Genomic DNA, 13,427 nt, shown 5'->3' with positions numbered 1-13,427 from the left:
GAAACGTGTATGACATATCTGAGTACTATACGTCATTTGGAAACTTTTTCTGAAAAATGTGATGGAAAAATAAATGTTAGAATTAATTTGCGGACGAGCGCAATGTAAGTCAAAGGGTTGGGACTAAGTTGCGGACCGGCAAAATTGAATAAATGGGGAAAATGGTTGGAGGACCTGCGACAAATAAAGAATGGGAGAAATAATTCGCGCACTGCCAAAAAAATGAATAAATTATTTGCGGATCATCAAAATAAGTAAATGAGAGAAATAATTTGCGGACCGGGGAGCGGCATTTTCTGATGATAATAAATACTGAGAGTTGTGGAAAATTTTAAAAAAGGGAAATTTTTTGAAGTTCTGAATGCTCAGAATATCCCAGTTTTACAGATTATGGCCTCTGAAATTCACTAAGTTTAAAAATATATTAAAATTTGCAATTATGGCACGAAATTTTCAGAAAAGACATTTTTCAGAAAAGCAAAAAGTGCATTTATGGTATTTTGCCCGAGCATCCGGGCTCTAGTCATTAAGAGTTTTCTCTTCATACTCACCATCAACACCAGCCCGAAAAATAACCCCAATGCTAATAAATTTCATGTTGAAATCACAATGCGAGAACTGATCCCTTACTGGACTAACAGGCGTTTTTATTGCTTAATTTTATTCACAATTTAATTTTCTTATTTATTCATTTTTAATTATAATTCATGTTCTCTATTTTTTATATTATTATTATTATTTGTTAATCATAAACTCTAAAAATTTCTGATGAAATCCTATCGAAGAGCGAATGAGAAATCTGCCAATAATTGCATTTCAATTAAATCTTGACGCTCACAGTTAACATATGGTCGAAGCAAAAGCCGTAAATTTGATTCGATGCGTGGGTTTTCCGAGGACAAATCGGTCATCCTTTTTTATCCCTCACATTCAAATTAGAGAAATGTTCATTTATTATCACAGGTGTGCAACGATGGTGTCCGCACGTGGTTGTGTCCAAAATTTTTATGCATTGCAGTCGAGCCCTGAAATAACGAAGTCGCACGAAAATTTGAGAAACATCCACAATATCCAGTATTCGTTATAGCCAGATGCCCGGATGTTGATGACATTTGCATTTTTCTGCTTTTTTTCACGGTTAGGTGGGGTTTTTTTTAGTTTTTGGGACATTTCTCGGCATTTTCACGATATTTTTAAATTTTTTAAATTTTTTGAGAATGGTAAAGAATGAAAAATTATATGTTCTTCTCTGTTCCAGATACTAGATATTTCTCTTTTTTTTTCCTCTTTTTGTCTGTGATGTACTTTACCATACGTTGTTGTTTGGATGATGTCACTCCAACGGTTGTGGGAATTTCAAATCCTTCATTGGCCTCTAATTGCCGCTCAAAATAATATTCACATTTATTTTTCAGTGAGTGACCTGTCATTATTCCGTCGGACCATTTTTATATTATTTTTGTGTATATTCAAATGTGTATAATCATCGGTAATTTTTTTGAAAACTTTTCGAACACGTCACCTTGGGACCCTTCCTTGTAAGTACAATATTCGCAGAGATATTTCATCTTAAAAACTGAGGAAATTTGGGAAAGAACATAAATCAGAGGAAGAAGCGGTGTCCGTTAGTTGGTGTCTACCTCCACCCCCCCCCCACTTCCGATGATTTCCGAATATCCCTACCAATATTGCACTAAGAAACGTGGAATTTTTTTTTTATGTTGACTTCCTGGACAGACAGGGTAAAAACTTTCTCATTTAGTTTTTAAGACAGATTGTTCGTATAAAATTTTATTTTGATAACTATACAACCCCTTCTAACTTAAATGACGTTTCTGAGTTCTACACGTTATTTAGATACCTTTTCTAATTGGAAGTATATCCAATAGGATGAGAGAGAGTATACCTCTAGGATCAACGGTCCCCCCACCCCATGTAAAATGCAGCAAGGGAGAATTAAGTATTCAACCTGTGCATGAAAATGCTTTCCTATTATAATACTCTTTTCCCAAAACTGTATTTAATTGTTAGTAAGGTATATTTTTTCAAACTCTACTTTCAATGTTCAAACTTCTTGAAACTTCGTATGTCTGTCAGCAATGATGTGTTACGCAGTTACATATTTCAACGAAAGGTTTTCTTATTAAAACGGTTTAAAGAAAGTTTATGGCACAAATATGTGTAAATTTTAATTTAAAGGAACAATTTGTGTGTTGTTAAAATTTAAAAAAAACCAACATTTAAAATCTCGAATTTCCCGTTAAATAGCATAAAAGTATCCACATCATTTTGGAAAATAAATTAAATACCTCATGCGAATTTTAATATGAAATGTTTGAATGTTCCTTTTTTAGACGGACTTTTTTCGATATGAATGCATGGGATCGTGCTCCTACCCTCTTAACTTGGCGGTGGCCCTGTTCATGGACGTCTAGTAGTTCAAAGGAAAGCCAACGGCCACATTATGCTGAAAACAGCGGTTCTCGTCCGAATTCAAAAAATTGCTATAAATTTCCAACCTAATGTTAAGTTCCCTGAAAAAAACTGCTGCCTTAAATCCCAGTCTGGAATTCCATCGAATGAACACGGTAAAAACAAACACTCACATAATGCAAAAAATATTTTTTATTGAGTTTTAATCAGTTCTATTCAAACAAAATGAAGCATATTTATAATAGATATCTAACTTAGAAGCAAAAAATCGTAGAAGTTTAATTTTTTGTTTTCTGTACATCTTTGACGAGAGCTTCGAAACAGCAGCTCTCTTAGGCCTAATACTGCAAGTGTGTTCGATCAATTAGGGACGACGCATCTTCCCAAACGACTTGTCTAGAAATAGAAAAGTAGATTCAATCTTTTCATTAATCAAACATTAATTATCCAAAAACTAAAAATGTCCATCTATTTTTCAACAGAGATCAACAACTAAGTAATAAATATCATATATAAATTCTTTATAAATTGGGTAAAAATGGAGTTTAGTCCTTTTTCCCACAAATATAATGCTATAATTTGTTTTTTCTATTAAAACCCTACAGTTTATTTTCGTCGAAAAATGAAAGCAGGTTTTTATTTGCCTTTTAAATATCAAATAGAAAATAATAAACGTCAACCCACTACTCTTGTGGAATTAGAATAGCCACTTCTATTTCTATTCTATAGGTTCATTTCGATTCCGTCCCAATAAATACATATGCAAAGACCACGACAGGCGAAATGTCCAACGAGGTGGTTAAAAGAAGATGCCCATGAAAAATATGGATATCGAATACATACACCAAACAAAATAAGAGGAATTATTACGAGAAAAACCGATTACACAAAAAAACACTGAAACAGCAGTAATTACATACTAATTTCGCTTGTTTTGAATCGCTGAAATTACAATTCAAATTTGCAGAATAATGTAACTGAAGCTAAATAACACGATTATTTCCTACAATTGCCTTTCATATCTTAAAATAATTTGATAGCTCAATGTTTTCTTTATAAATCTCTAATATCTCAGATAAACCTCATTAAATGATAATTATTGCGGAAATCAGTATTTGTTTTCTTCGTTTCTCTCTTTTGATAATATGTGAAATTCCTCTCATTAATATGAACGAAACGTCCAACTTATTGATTGTAATATTTTCATATATTTCACTGTACGTACTAGTAAAAATCCTTTGCATGTCAAACCATTGGCACAGCCGCAGTGATTCAGAAAATTTCCGGTCTGGTCATTTTTTTTACCATCGGTGTAGCAGAATTTTCCTAATATATATACAGAAAATGATTTTACCGGAAAAAAATTGTCAAGAAAGCATTTTTACACATATACATTTCACTAATATAAATGCACATTCCTACTGGCTTCTTTTTCAATTCAAGTATAATTTGTTTCTTTCAATTGTGTGATTAACTTCTTTGCATGCAACCAATCAGAAATAGACATACCTCTTAGCTGATACGGCTTGCAGCAGCTATCATGCTGAAGGTGTCCCTGTACGCAACATTCAGAAGGCAGGCAGTCACCTCCATTTTTGCACGGAATCCCACATTTACTGTTATGATTACAGTTCACCTGTCGAATTCCAAATATTGATAACAATTAAAATACCTTGAATCGTTGAAAATTATAGACGTATCTGTAGATTTAGGTGTTAAAAACTTGTGAATTTTTTAGCGAGAATTACAAACGCATATGCAGGATGTATAACAAACAGTAGGGTATGGCAATTTACTGACGAACCGTTGATACTAGAATCCAGATAGATTATGTTTCCAAATAACGTGTAGCATTCAGATATGTCATTCACATTGCAAGGGGTTGTATAGTTATTGAAATAAAAGAATTAACTTTTTATACAGTTCCCGTGTGCCCCAAACCCAATTAGAAAGTTGTTGCCTTGCCTCTCTTGATTACAAAAATAATCATGCTTCTAAGTGCAATATTCACTGAGATATTAGAATTCGAAAAATGCAAGAAATTTTGGGGGAAAACAGTGTTGAACCCGGGTAAAACGGTTTTTCCGAACGCCACCCATCAATTTGGATTTCAGAAGTTTTTCCTCAAGCTTTACTGTTGTTTGCAACAATACAATATAATAACTGAATGGTAAGAAATGATGGGGGCTAGGTGAGCAGTAAAATATTGGACGAGTCCATTTCAGGAAACAAAAAAATAGGTCATTTTCAAGGGCATCCCGATACTGTTCAAGAAGAACCCTTGAAGCACGTATGACATATCTGAGTACTATACGTTATTTGGAAACCTTTTCTGAAAAAAATAATAAATAAATAAATGGTATAATTAATTTGCGGACGAGCAATGTAAGTTAAGAGTATGGGACTAACTTGCGGACCAGGAAAAATGAATAAATGGCGAAAATGGGTTGGAGGACCAGCGATGAATAAATGAATGAGTGGAATAATTTGTGCACTGGCAAAAAATGAATAAATTACTCGCGGATCGTCAAAATAAGTAAATGAGAGAAATAATTTGCGGACCGGCAAAAAATACAGTAACTAAGGGAAATAATTTGTGGATCAGGAATAAATAATTCGAAATAATTCACGGCCGGGAAGAGGATGATTAAATAAATAAATGGGAGAAATAATTCTCAGCCACCAAAAGCAGAAATAAAAGCAAATATAGAGAGACGGGGTGTAATATTTAGTTGAATCTAAAATTATATTCAGGGACTATACAGATTGATCGAAAAATGTTTCGCGGACCAGCCGTCGAAGAACACTGCTCTACATTCTTGGATGTTTTAGTTTGTATCTCGATTCTGCTTTATTTCACGAACATATCTTAAGCCTAAAAATATCACAAAATGCAATTTTAGTTTGGGATAAAATATTGAGTGAAAATATCACAAAATTTTACCAAACTAGAATTTACGGAATATTACGAAGCAAATGACTCGCTGTATGTCATTAAGAATTTCGCCTGTATACTCACCATCAGCACCAGCCCGAAAAATAACGTCAATGCTAATAATTTCATGATGAAATCGCAATGTGAGAACTGAGGTCGTACTGGATTCACAGGCGTTTATATTGATTAATTTTATTCACTATTTTCTTATTTATTCATTTTTAATTATAATTTCTTTTTGTCGTTCTTTTTGTATTACTGTTATTTGTTAATCATAAACTAGAAATCTCTGATGAATTCCTATCGAAGGGCGAATGAAATCTGCCGATAATTACATTTCAATTACATCTGGACGCTCACGGGTAGCAAGCACGTGGTCGAAACAAAAGCCGTAAATTGGACGCGCTGCGTGGGTTTTCCGAGGAGAAATCGGTCATCCTTTTTTATCCTTGCCACTTAAATTAGACACATGTTCATTCATTATCACAGGTGTGTAGCGATGCTGTCAGCACGTGGTTATGTCCAAAATTCTCATGCATTGCAGTCGAGCCCTGAAATAACGAAGTCGCTCGAAAATTTGAAAAACTTCCACGATATCCGATATTCGTTATAACCAGTTGCCCGGATGTTGATGACATTTGCACTTTTTTGCATCTTTTGCATTTTTCTGTTTTTTTTCTCGGTTAGGGGGGGTTTTTTTTGGGAAATTTCTTGGCATTTTCCGACATTTTGGAATTTTGGAATTTTTTTGACAATAGTAAAGATTGAAAAATTTATATGAAAACTGATTGCATTGAGCACTTGAAAAAATATGCTTGAATTTCTTGGAAAATAAAATGGTTTTTCTTGGTTTCCTTAACCATACGCATACACAGGATTTTCTCATGTGGGGAGATGAAAACATTTTTTTTTGCTAGAAAAAAACCTATTTCAGCCTCACCCAGTGGTCCAGACATGATCACCCCCCTTCCCATCCAGCAACCAACCGAGCCCACTGATCCGATTCTTCACTGGTCTCTCATTAATGAATTTCATGTGAAAAACGAAAATGATGAAAGTCATCTCAGGCCCCCAAGCCAGAGCCCCGTCAGCCCCACCCTTGTTGGGGTCGGCATAACGCCTGTATGTTCCTAAAGATGAGATGTCCATATTGATGAGTGCTTTTTCAGTGCTTCGAAGTGGCTCTTTGTTAGTGAACCGCGTTGTGTGGAACCGCGGCTAAACGTTGATTCAGACGAGGAAGATAGGGATAGCAAAAATTTCAGAATCACAGCGTGGTCAAAAGTTTCAAAATCACTGCGTGTGAAAAGTTTGAAAATCACTGCGTGTGAAAAGTTTGATAATCGCTTTGTAGTCAAAAGTTTGATAATCGCTTTGTAGTCAAAAGTTTGATAATCGCTTTGTAGTCAAAAGTTTGATAATCGCTGTGTGGTCAAAAGTTTGGGAGTCACTGCGTGGTTAAAAGTTTGAAAATCACTGCGTGTCAAAAGTTTGATAATCGCTGTATGGTCAAAAGTTTGATAATCGATGTGTGATCAAAAGTTTGATTATCGCTGAGTGATCAAAAGTTTGAGTCACTGCGTGGTTAAAAGTTTGAAAATCACTGCGTGTCAAAAGTTTGACAATCGCTGTGGGGTCAAAAGTTTGATTATCGCTGTGTGATCAAAAGTTTGAGAGTCACTGCGTGGCTAAAAGTTTGAAAATCACTGCGTGTCAAAAGTTTGATAATCGCTGTGTGGTCAAAAGTTTGATAATCGATGTGTGATCAAAAGTTTGATAATCGCTGCGTGGTTGAACGTTTGATAATCACTGTGTGGTCAAAAGTTTGATTATCGCTGAGTGATCAAAAGTTTGAGTCACTGCGTGGTTAAAAGTTTGAAAATCACTGCGTGTCAAAAGTTTGACAATCGCTGTGGGGTCAAAAGTTTCGCAATCGCTGTGGGGTCAAAAGTTTGATTATCGCTGTGTGATCAAAAGTTTGAGAGTCACTGCGTGGCTAAAAGTCTGGAAATCACTGCGTGTCAGAAGTTTGATAATCGCTGTGTGGTCAAAAGTTTGAAAATCGCTGTGTGGTCAAAAGTTTGGTAATCACTGCGTGTCAAAAGTTTGATTATCGCTGTGCGATCAAAAGTTTGAGAGTCACTGCGTGGTTAAAAGTTTGAAAATCACTGCGTGTCAAAAGTTTGATTATCGCTGTGTGATCAAAAGTTTGAGAGTCACTGCGTGGTTAAAAGTTTGAAAATCACTGCTTGTCAAAAGTTTGATAATCGCTGTGTGGTCAAAAGTTTGATAATCGCTGTGTGGTAAAAAGTTTGAAAATCGCTGTGTGGTCAAAAGTTTGGTAATCACTGCGTATCTAAAGTTTGAAAATCACTGCGTATCTAAATTTTGAAAATCACTGCGTGTCAAAAGTTTTATAATCGCTGTGTGGTCAAACGTTTGAGAGTCACTGCGTGGTCAAAAGTTTGATTATCGCTGAGTGATCAAAAGTTTGAGTCACTGCGTGGTTAAAAGTTTGAAAATCACTGCTTGTCAAAAGTTTGATAATCGCTGTGTGGTCAAAAGTTTGATAATCGCTGTGTGGTAAAAAGTTTGAAAATCGCTGTGTGGTCAAAAGTTTGGTAATCACTGCGTATCTAAAGTTTGAAAATCACTGCGTATCTAAAGTTTGAAAATCACTGCGTATCTAAAGTTTGAAAATCACTGCGTATCTAAAGTTTGAAAATCACTGCGTATCTAAAGTTTGAAAATCACTGCGTGTCAAAAGTTTTATAATCGCTGTGTGGTCAAACGTTTGAGAGTCACTGCGTGGTCAAAAGTTTGATTATCGCTGAGTGATCAAAAGTTTGAGTCACTGCGTGGTTAAAAGTTTGAAAATCACTGCGTGTCAAAAATTTGATAATCGCTGCGTGGTTGGAAGTTTGAGGTTGCGCTCATAGTGGAACGAAGAGGTATGAATTACAAGAATCCCGACTAGGAAAAAAATAATGAATATAGGCGGTGAAAGCAGGGCCGCGTCTTAAGAACATCATGGGCCCCGGGCCAACTGATTTCACTGAGGCACTATCTCGCAAATTCTCGAAAAATTCAACTATTTCTCATTTTTCTGACGCTTCTCTTCTCTTGAGGCCCCCGGGCCGTGCCCGTTGGGCCCGTGTATTAAGACGGCACTGGGAGGAAGAGATGTTCGCATATAGCAAAAAAGAAGGATAGAGAAAAAAAATTGCTGGAGGGGAATCTGGAGTATATATAAGAGTGTAATGATGATAATGATCCGAGCGCAGAAGAGGGAAAGGAAAAAAGGGCGAGAAACGGACCAATCAGCAGATAGCAAAAAACAGCAGATCGAGATGAAAGCGAACAGGTTGGTTCAAATCGCACACCTCGTTAAGTAGGCTCTGTCTCACGTCTCGAATATGTGCGGAGTAGAACAATACAATATATTTATTATTGTCCCTAGTCTCTATTATACTTTCCTGTAGCTCTTGGTCGCCGCACTATGTTCGCAGCCTAAGAATCGCTGCGTGGTAAAATTTCAATTGTTGCTGTGTGGCTCAATGTTTGAGAATCCCCGCTTGGTCAAAAGTTTTAGAATCACTGCGTGATAAAATTTAAAGATCGCTGCTTGGTAAAATTTTAAGAACTGCTTCGTGGTCAAATACTTCGAATCCCTGCTTGGTCAAATATTTGAGAAACTCTGCTTAGTCAAATACTCGAGATTCCCATCGTGGTTAAAACCTTAAGAATCACTGCGAGGTCAAATTTTTGAGAATCGCTGCGTAATGAAAAGTTTGAGAATCGTTGCGTGGATCTTTGCCGAACCGGCCGTGGATAACGACGTGCATTTATCGTATCCGAACCACATTAAGAGCTCAACGTAGTTTTAGCACGTGTTTTTCTAGAGTGTCATAGACACGCAGGATCATTCTCATCAACTATCCATCCTATAGAGCAGTTTTCCTCATTGTGGGGACATTCTGGACCCCTTCCGTCCATCCTGTTGTCTTGACATAGTCGAAGGAGGTCACGGGTGGAAATGAAAGAAATGTGACTACTTTCAGAATCTAGTGTTTAACTGTTTATAGAACCAGGGCTGTATTAATGCATAGGCCCCACTCAATCACGGTTCAGGGAAACCTGCTGTGCATGGCACGAGGTGGAGTGGGGGTGCTGATAATTATGAAATTCGAAAGGTACTAAGTTTTTCTAGAATAATTATTTAAACCGTTAAGCACTTCTTCCCGCCAGATAGGGTCCTCTGATTCTTTCAAGATGGTCCCTGCATAGCACCAGGGCTGTTTTTACACGTTGGCCACCTGGTTGTGCTCCAGGGGACCTACGGTGCAAAGGGAACTGGATTTGATGATGATAAAATCTGATACTATATTTTTTCGAGAATAAGGGAGTACGAAAATGATAAAAAGGTTTTTCTAGTCAGGTAGGGGTCCTCTGAGGCTATTACTTATACACATTCTTTTATTCACACCGAGTACAGCTCCGGTCTATAGTCATGGGCAATTTACTACTGATTGATATGTGCCGGAAGTGTGAATGCGTGTACCTAACAGTCTGAGTGCGTATATGATGTTGTGCGTGAATGAGAGCTCCCGTCAACCGTACATGCGAGTACACATTCCTCTGTGAAATTTCTAACCAATAGGTACATGCTGGGACGTATTGTGTGTGCGTACATATACGTGGCGTTATCATAGTTACGCTTGTTTCAACTACTTCATCAAACCCCAACACTGGCCATATCGCTATTCACTGTCATTAAGAAGATGGGTTAGAAATGAAGGCGCTGTCTATTGGTGGTCACCTCAAGTTCGCTATGGGAAATTATCTTACCTATATCCCCCCCTCGGATTCGAACCCGGGAACGTGACAGCAACTTTCACGGTGATAGCCGAATATCTTACTACCACGCCACTCGCGCGCACTTGTTTCAACTAGTGTTGACATCTGCCTTCCGTATTTTAAATATCAGATTTTGAATGCGAGAATATTCATGCTATGCTAGTATCTTGCTGAAGGTCTGCCTGCTGTCTGCGGAAAGACTGTTTCAAATGGGGAACCAAATCACCAGGGTCGTTTTAAGAGCATTATAGGCCCTCTGGCCAAATAACTTCTCTGAGCCCCTACCTGGCGAATTTGCATTCTTGCTCTCGAATATTTCAACACACAGATCTCATTTTTGTGAGGCCTTCTCTGCTCTTGAGGATCACCAGCCATGCCCAGTCGGGCCCATGCTTTAAGACGGCACCAGCTGCTCACATTCACGCCTGGAATTTGGAAAACCACGACTTCCTGATGCTGTTAAAATATCCTTGCATAGAACCAGGGCTATCTAAACGCATGGTTGCCATCTGGGATGGTCCGTGTCGTCTGTAGGAAGCCTACATGATGAAATATGGTATCACGGTTTTTGAGAGTAAATATGTAAGCCGTTACTTCTAGCTAAATACGGTGCCCATGTTGTTGAAATGCCCTTCTATTGCATAGAATACTTCCCCAAGAACCCTTACTGAATCATAGGCCTGTGTAGAGATCGGTTTATATATATATATATATATATATATATTTTCTTTCAATATGAATTTACTCAAGAACATCTATTCAATATCTAAAAAATGTCTCACTTCTGAATGAGGGTGGAGAGGGGCCCTGCATAAGACAAAGATTACGGTGAGGAAGAGACAGAATAATAATATAACACTAGCACTCTGTGGCAGAGTAAAATTTCGTTTCTTGTTGCAGTGCAACTGTTTTGTGTTGGAAATCGTACTAAACAAAACAAATAATGATGCTAATAACAGTTACCATAAACACAGAAGCTAAGAATAAGATAAAATGTCAAGAGGGTAGGTGCACGCCAATTTGCCAAAAATAACACATTTTTAAATTTTCATATTACTTTTATTGGTATTTGTTTTTTTAAAAGAAATTTAAAAAAAAAATTTAATATAAACTGCTGGCTGGTATACGTGGTGATTACTTAATTCCTCCTTGCTGCATTTTACTGCCGAACCGTTGCAGTTAAAGCAGCAGAAATTACAGCCATCTATCAGTGAGGATGTTCTTGAATTCGAGCATTGGCATTTTTTTTACTGGCGAAGCATACTTTCAATTAGAAAAATCATCCAAATAACGTGTAGAACTCAGATACGTCATTCATATTGCAAGGGGTTGTGCGGTAATTAAAATATAAAAACGAAGTTTCTACACGAACACCCAGTCCTAAAAACCCTTATTAGAAAGCTGTTGCCCTGTCTCTTTTGAGGCCAACAAAAAAAAATCCCACGTTTCTAACAAGGAAAGTGTTCCAAGGTGGCGTCCTCAAAAACTTTTGAAAAATTTAAGTACAGTAAAACCCCTCGTAACGGACATTCCTCAGATGCGGTCCTCTTTTACGTCCAAATGATAATTTTTCCCCTTGTATATTAAAAAGTATGCGTTTCAAACCCCTCGTTAACGGCATCCCTCTTATACGGACAACTTTTTTTTTGTCCCACCGGTGTCCGTAGAAGAGGTTTGACTGTACAATCCTCTCACCTTCTTGGAAACACATAAAAAACAATTAGCAGCGGAATACAATTATTCGGAAAAGCTGCGAAAAAATATTAAAACTGATAACGGTTGGTTACACATTGCCTTTTGCGGTTCTTGGCAATTTCTATGTTAAAAAGCTTCTTTTCACTTCTCTTTTTTTCCTCCAGCTTCTCTAGTTCCAGAAACTAGTAATTTCTCTCTTTTTTCCTCTTTCTTTGTCTGTGATGTACTTTACCATACGTTGTTTGAATGATGTCACTCCAACGGTTGTGGGAATTTTAAATACTTCATTGGCCTCTAATATAACCTGTAATAATTCCGTCGGTTCATTTTTATATTATTTTTGTGTATATTCAAATGTGTTTAATAATTTTTTTTGAAAACTTTTCGATTCGAACACATCACCTTGGGACCCTTCATTGTAAGTACAATATTCGCAGAGACATTTCAACTTAAAAACTGAGGAAATTTGGGAAAGAACATAAATCAGAGGAAGAAGCGGTGTCCGTTAGTTGGTGTCTACCTCCACCACCCCCCCCCCCCCCACTTCCGATGATTTCCGAATACCCCTACCAATATTGCACTAAGAAACGTGGAATTTTTTTTTTATGTTGACTTCCTGGACAGACAGGGTAAAAACTTTCTCATTTAGTTTTTAAGACAGATTGTTCGTATAAAATTTTATTTTGATAACTATACAACCCCTTCTAACTTAAATGACGTTTCTGAGTTCTACACGTTATTTGGATACCTTTTCTAATTGGAAGTATATCCAATAGGATGAGAGAGAGTATACCTCTAGGATCAACGGTCCCCCACCCCATGTAAAATGCAGCAAGGGAGAATTAAGTAATCACCCTGTGCATAAAAATGCTTCCCTATTATAATACTCTTTCCCAAAACTACATTTTATTGTTAGTAAGGTAAATTTTTTCAAACTGTACTAGTACAATTTTCTTGATACTTTGTATGTCTGTCAGCAATGAGGTGTTACGCAGTTACATATTTTAACATAGGTTTTCTTATTAAAACGGTTTAAATAAAGTTTATGGTACAAATATGTGTAAATTTTAATTTAAAAGAACAATTTGTGTGTTGTTAAAATTGAAAAAAAAATCAAGAATTAAAATCTCAAAGTGCCCGTTAAATAGCATAAAAGTATCCACATCATTTCGGAAAATAAATTAAATACCTCATGCGAATTTAAATATGAAATACAATACAAATACAATACAAATACAACGCCACAACAGGCAAATTGCCCAACGAGGTGGCTGACTTAAGGACATCATGGATCCCCGAGCCATTTTTTGGAGGCCCTACCTACTACTGCTACACCCCACGTGCACCCCCCCCCCGCGGAACCCCCCAACGAACCCCCAATGAATCGGTACATGCGGGAATGTGCGTGTACGTGTAGTGCAACCTGACGTAAAGTTTGTTTCTGTGTAATGCTTATTATGTGTAGTGCTGTCATCTGCCCCCAGTTTTTCTAACTATGAGTGAAGTG

At 37.0% G+C, this 13,427-nt stretch overlaps 2 protein-coding genes across 2 annotated transcripts in view; one reads left to right on the top strand and one right to left on the bottom strand.

Moving 5' to 3' along the window:
* LOC149064380 (BAI1-associated protein 3-like) overlaps positions 1-13,427 on the top strand; it is a 462,395-nt gene that overhangs the window by 329,183 nt on the left and 119,785 nt on the right. The gene's annotated exons all lie outside the window — the stretch shown is intronic.
* LOC149064387 (uncharacterized) lies at positions 2,794-5,517 on the bottom strand. The gene is made up of 4 exons (XM_089254809.1): positions 5,453-5,517; positions 3,943-4,069; positions 3,659-3,759; positions 2,794-2,829 (listed from the first exon to the last, which is right to left on the bottom strand). The coding sequence occupies exons 1-4, from the start codon at positions 5,495-5,497 to the stop codon at positions 2,794-2,796; spliced, it is 309 nt and encodes a 102-aa protein (XP_089110935.1). The 5' UTR covers positions 5,498-5,517.

Source organism: Pholcus phalangioides, unplaced genomic scaffold (assembly GCF_987345545.1).
Source record: "Pholcus phalangioides strain wild (caught in Gottingen) unplaced genomic scaffold, Ppha-v1.0 ptg000042l_1, whole genome shotgun sequence".
NCBI lineage: Eukaryota > Metazoa > Arthropoda > Arachnida > Araneae > Pholcidae > Pholcus > Pholcus phalangioides.
The sequence above is the reverse complement of the archived record's forward strand: the minus strand, read 5'-3'. Positions and strand labels throughout refer to the sequence as shown.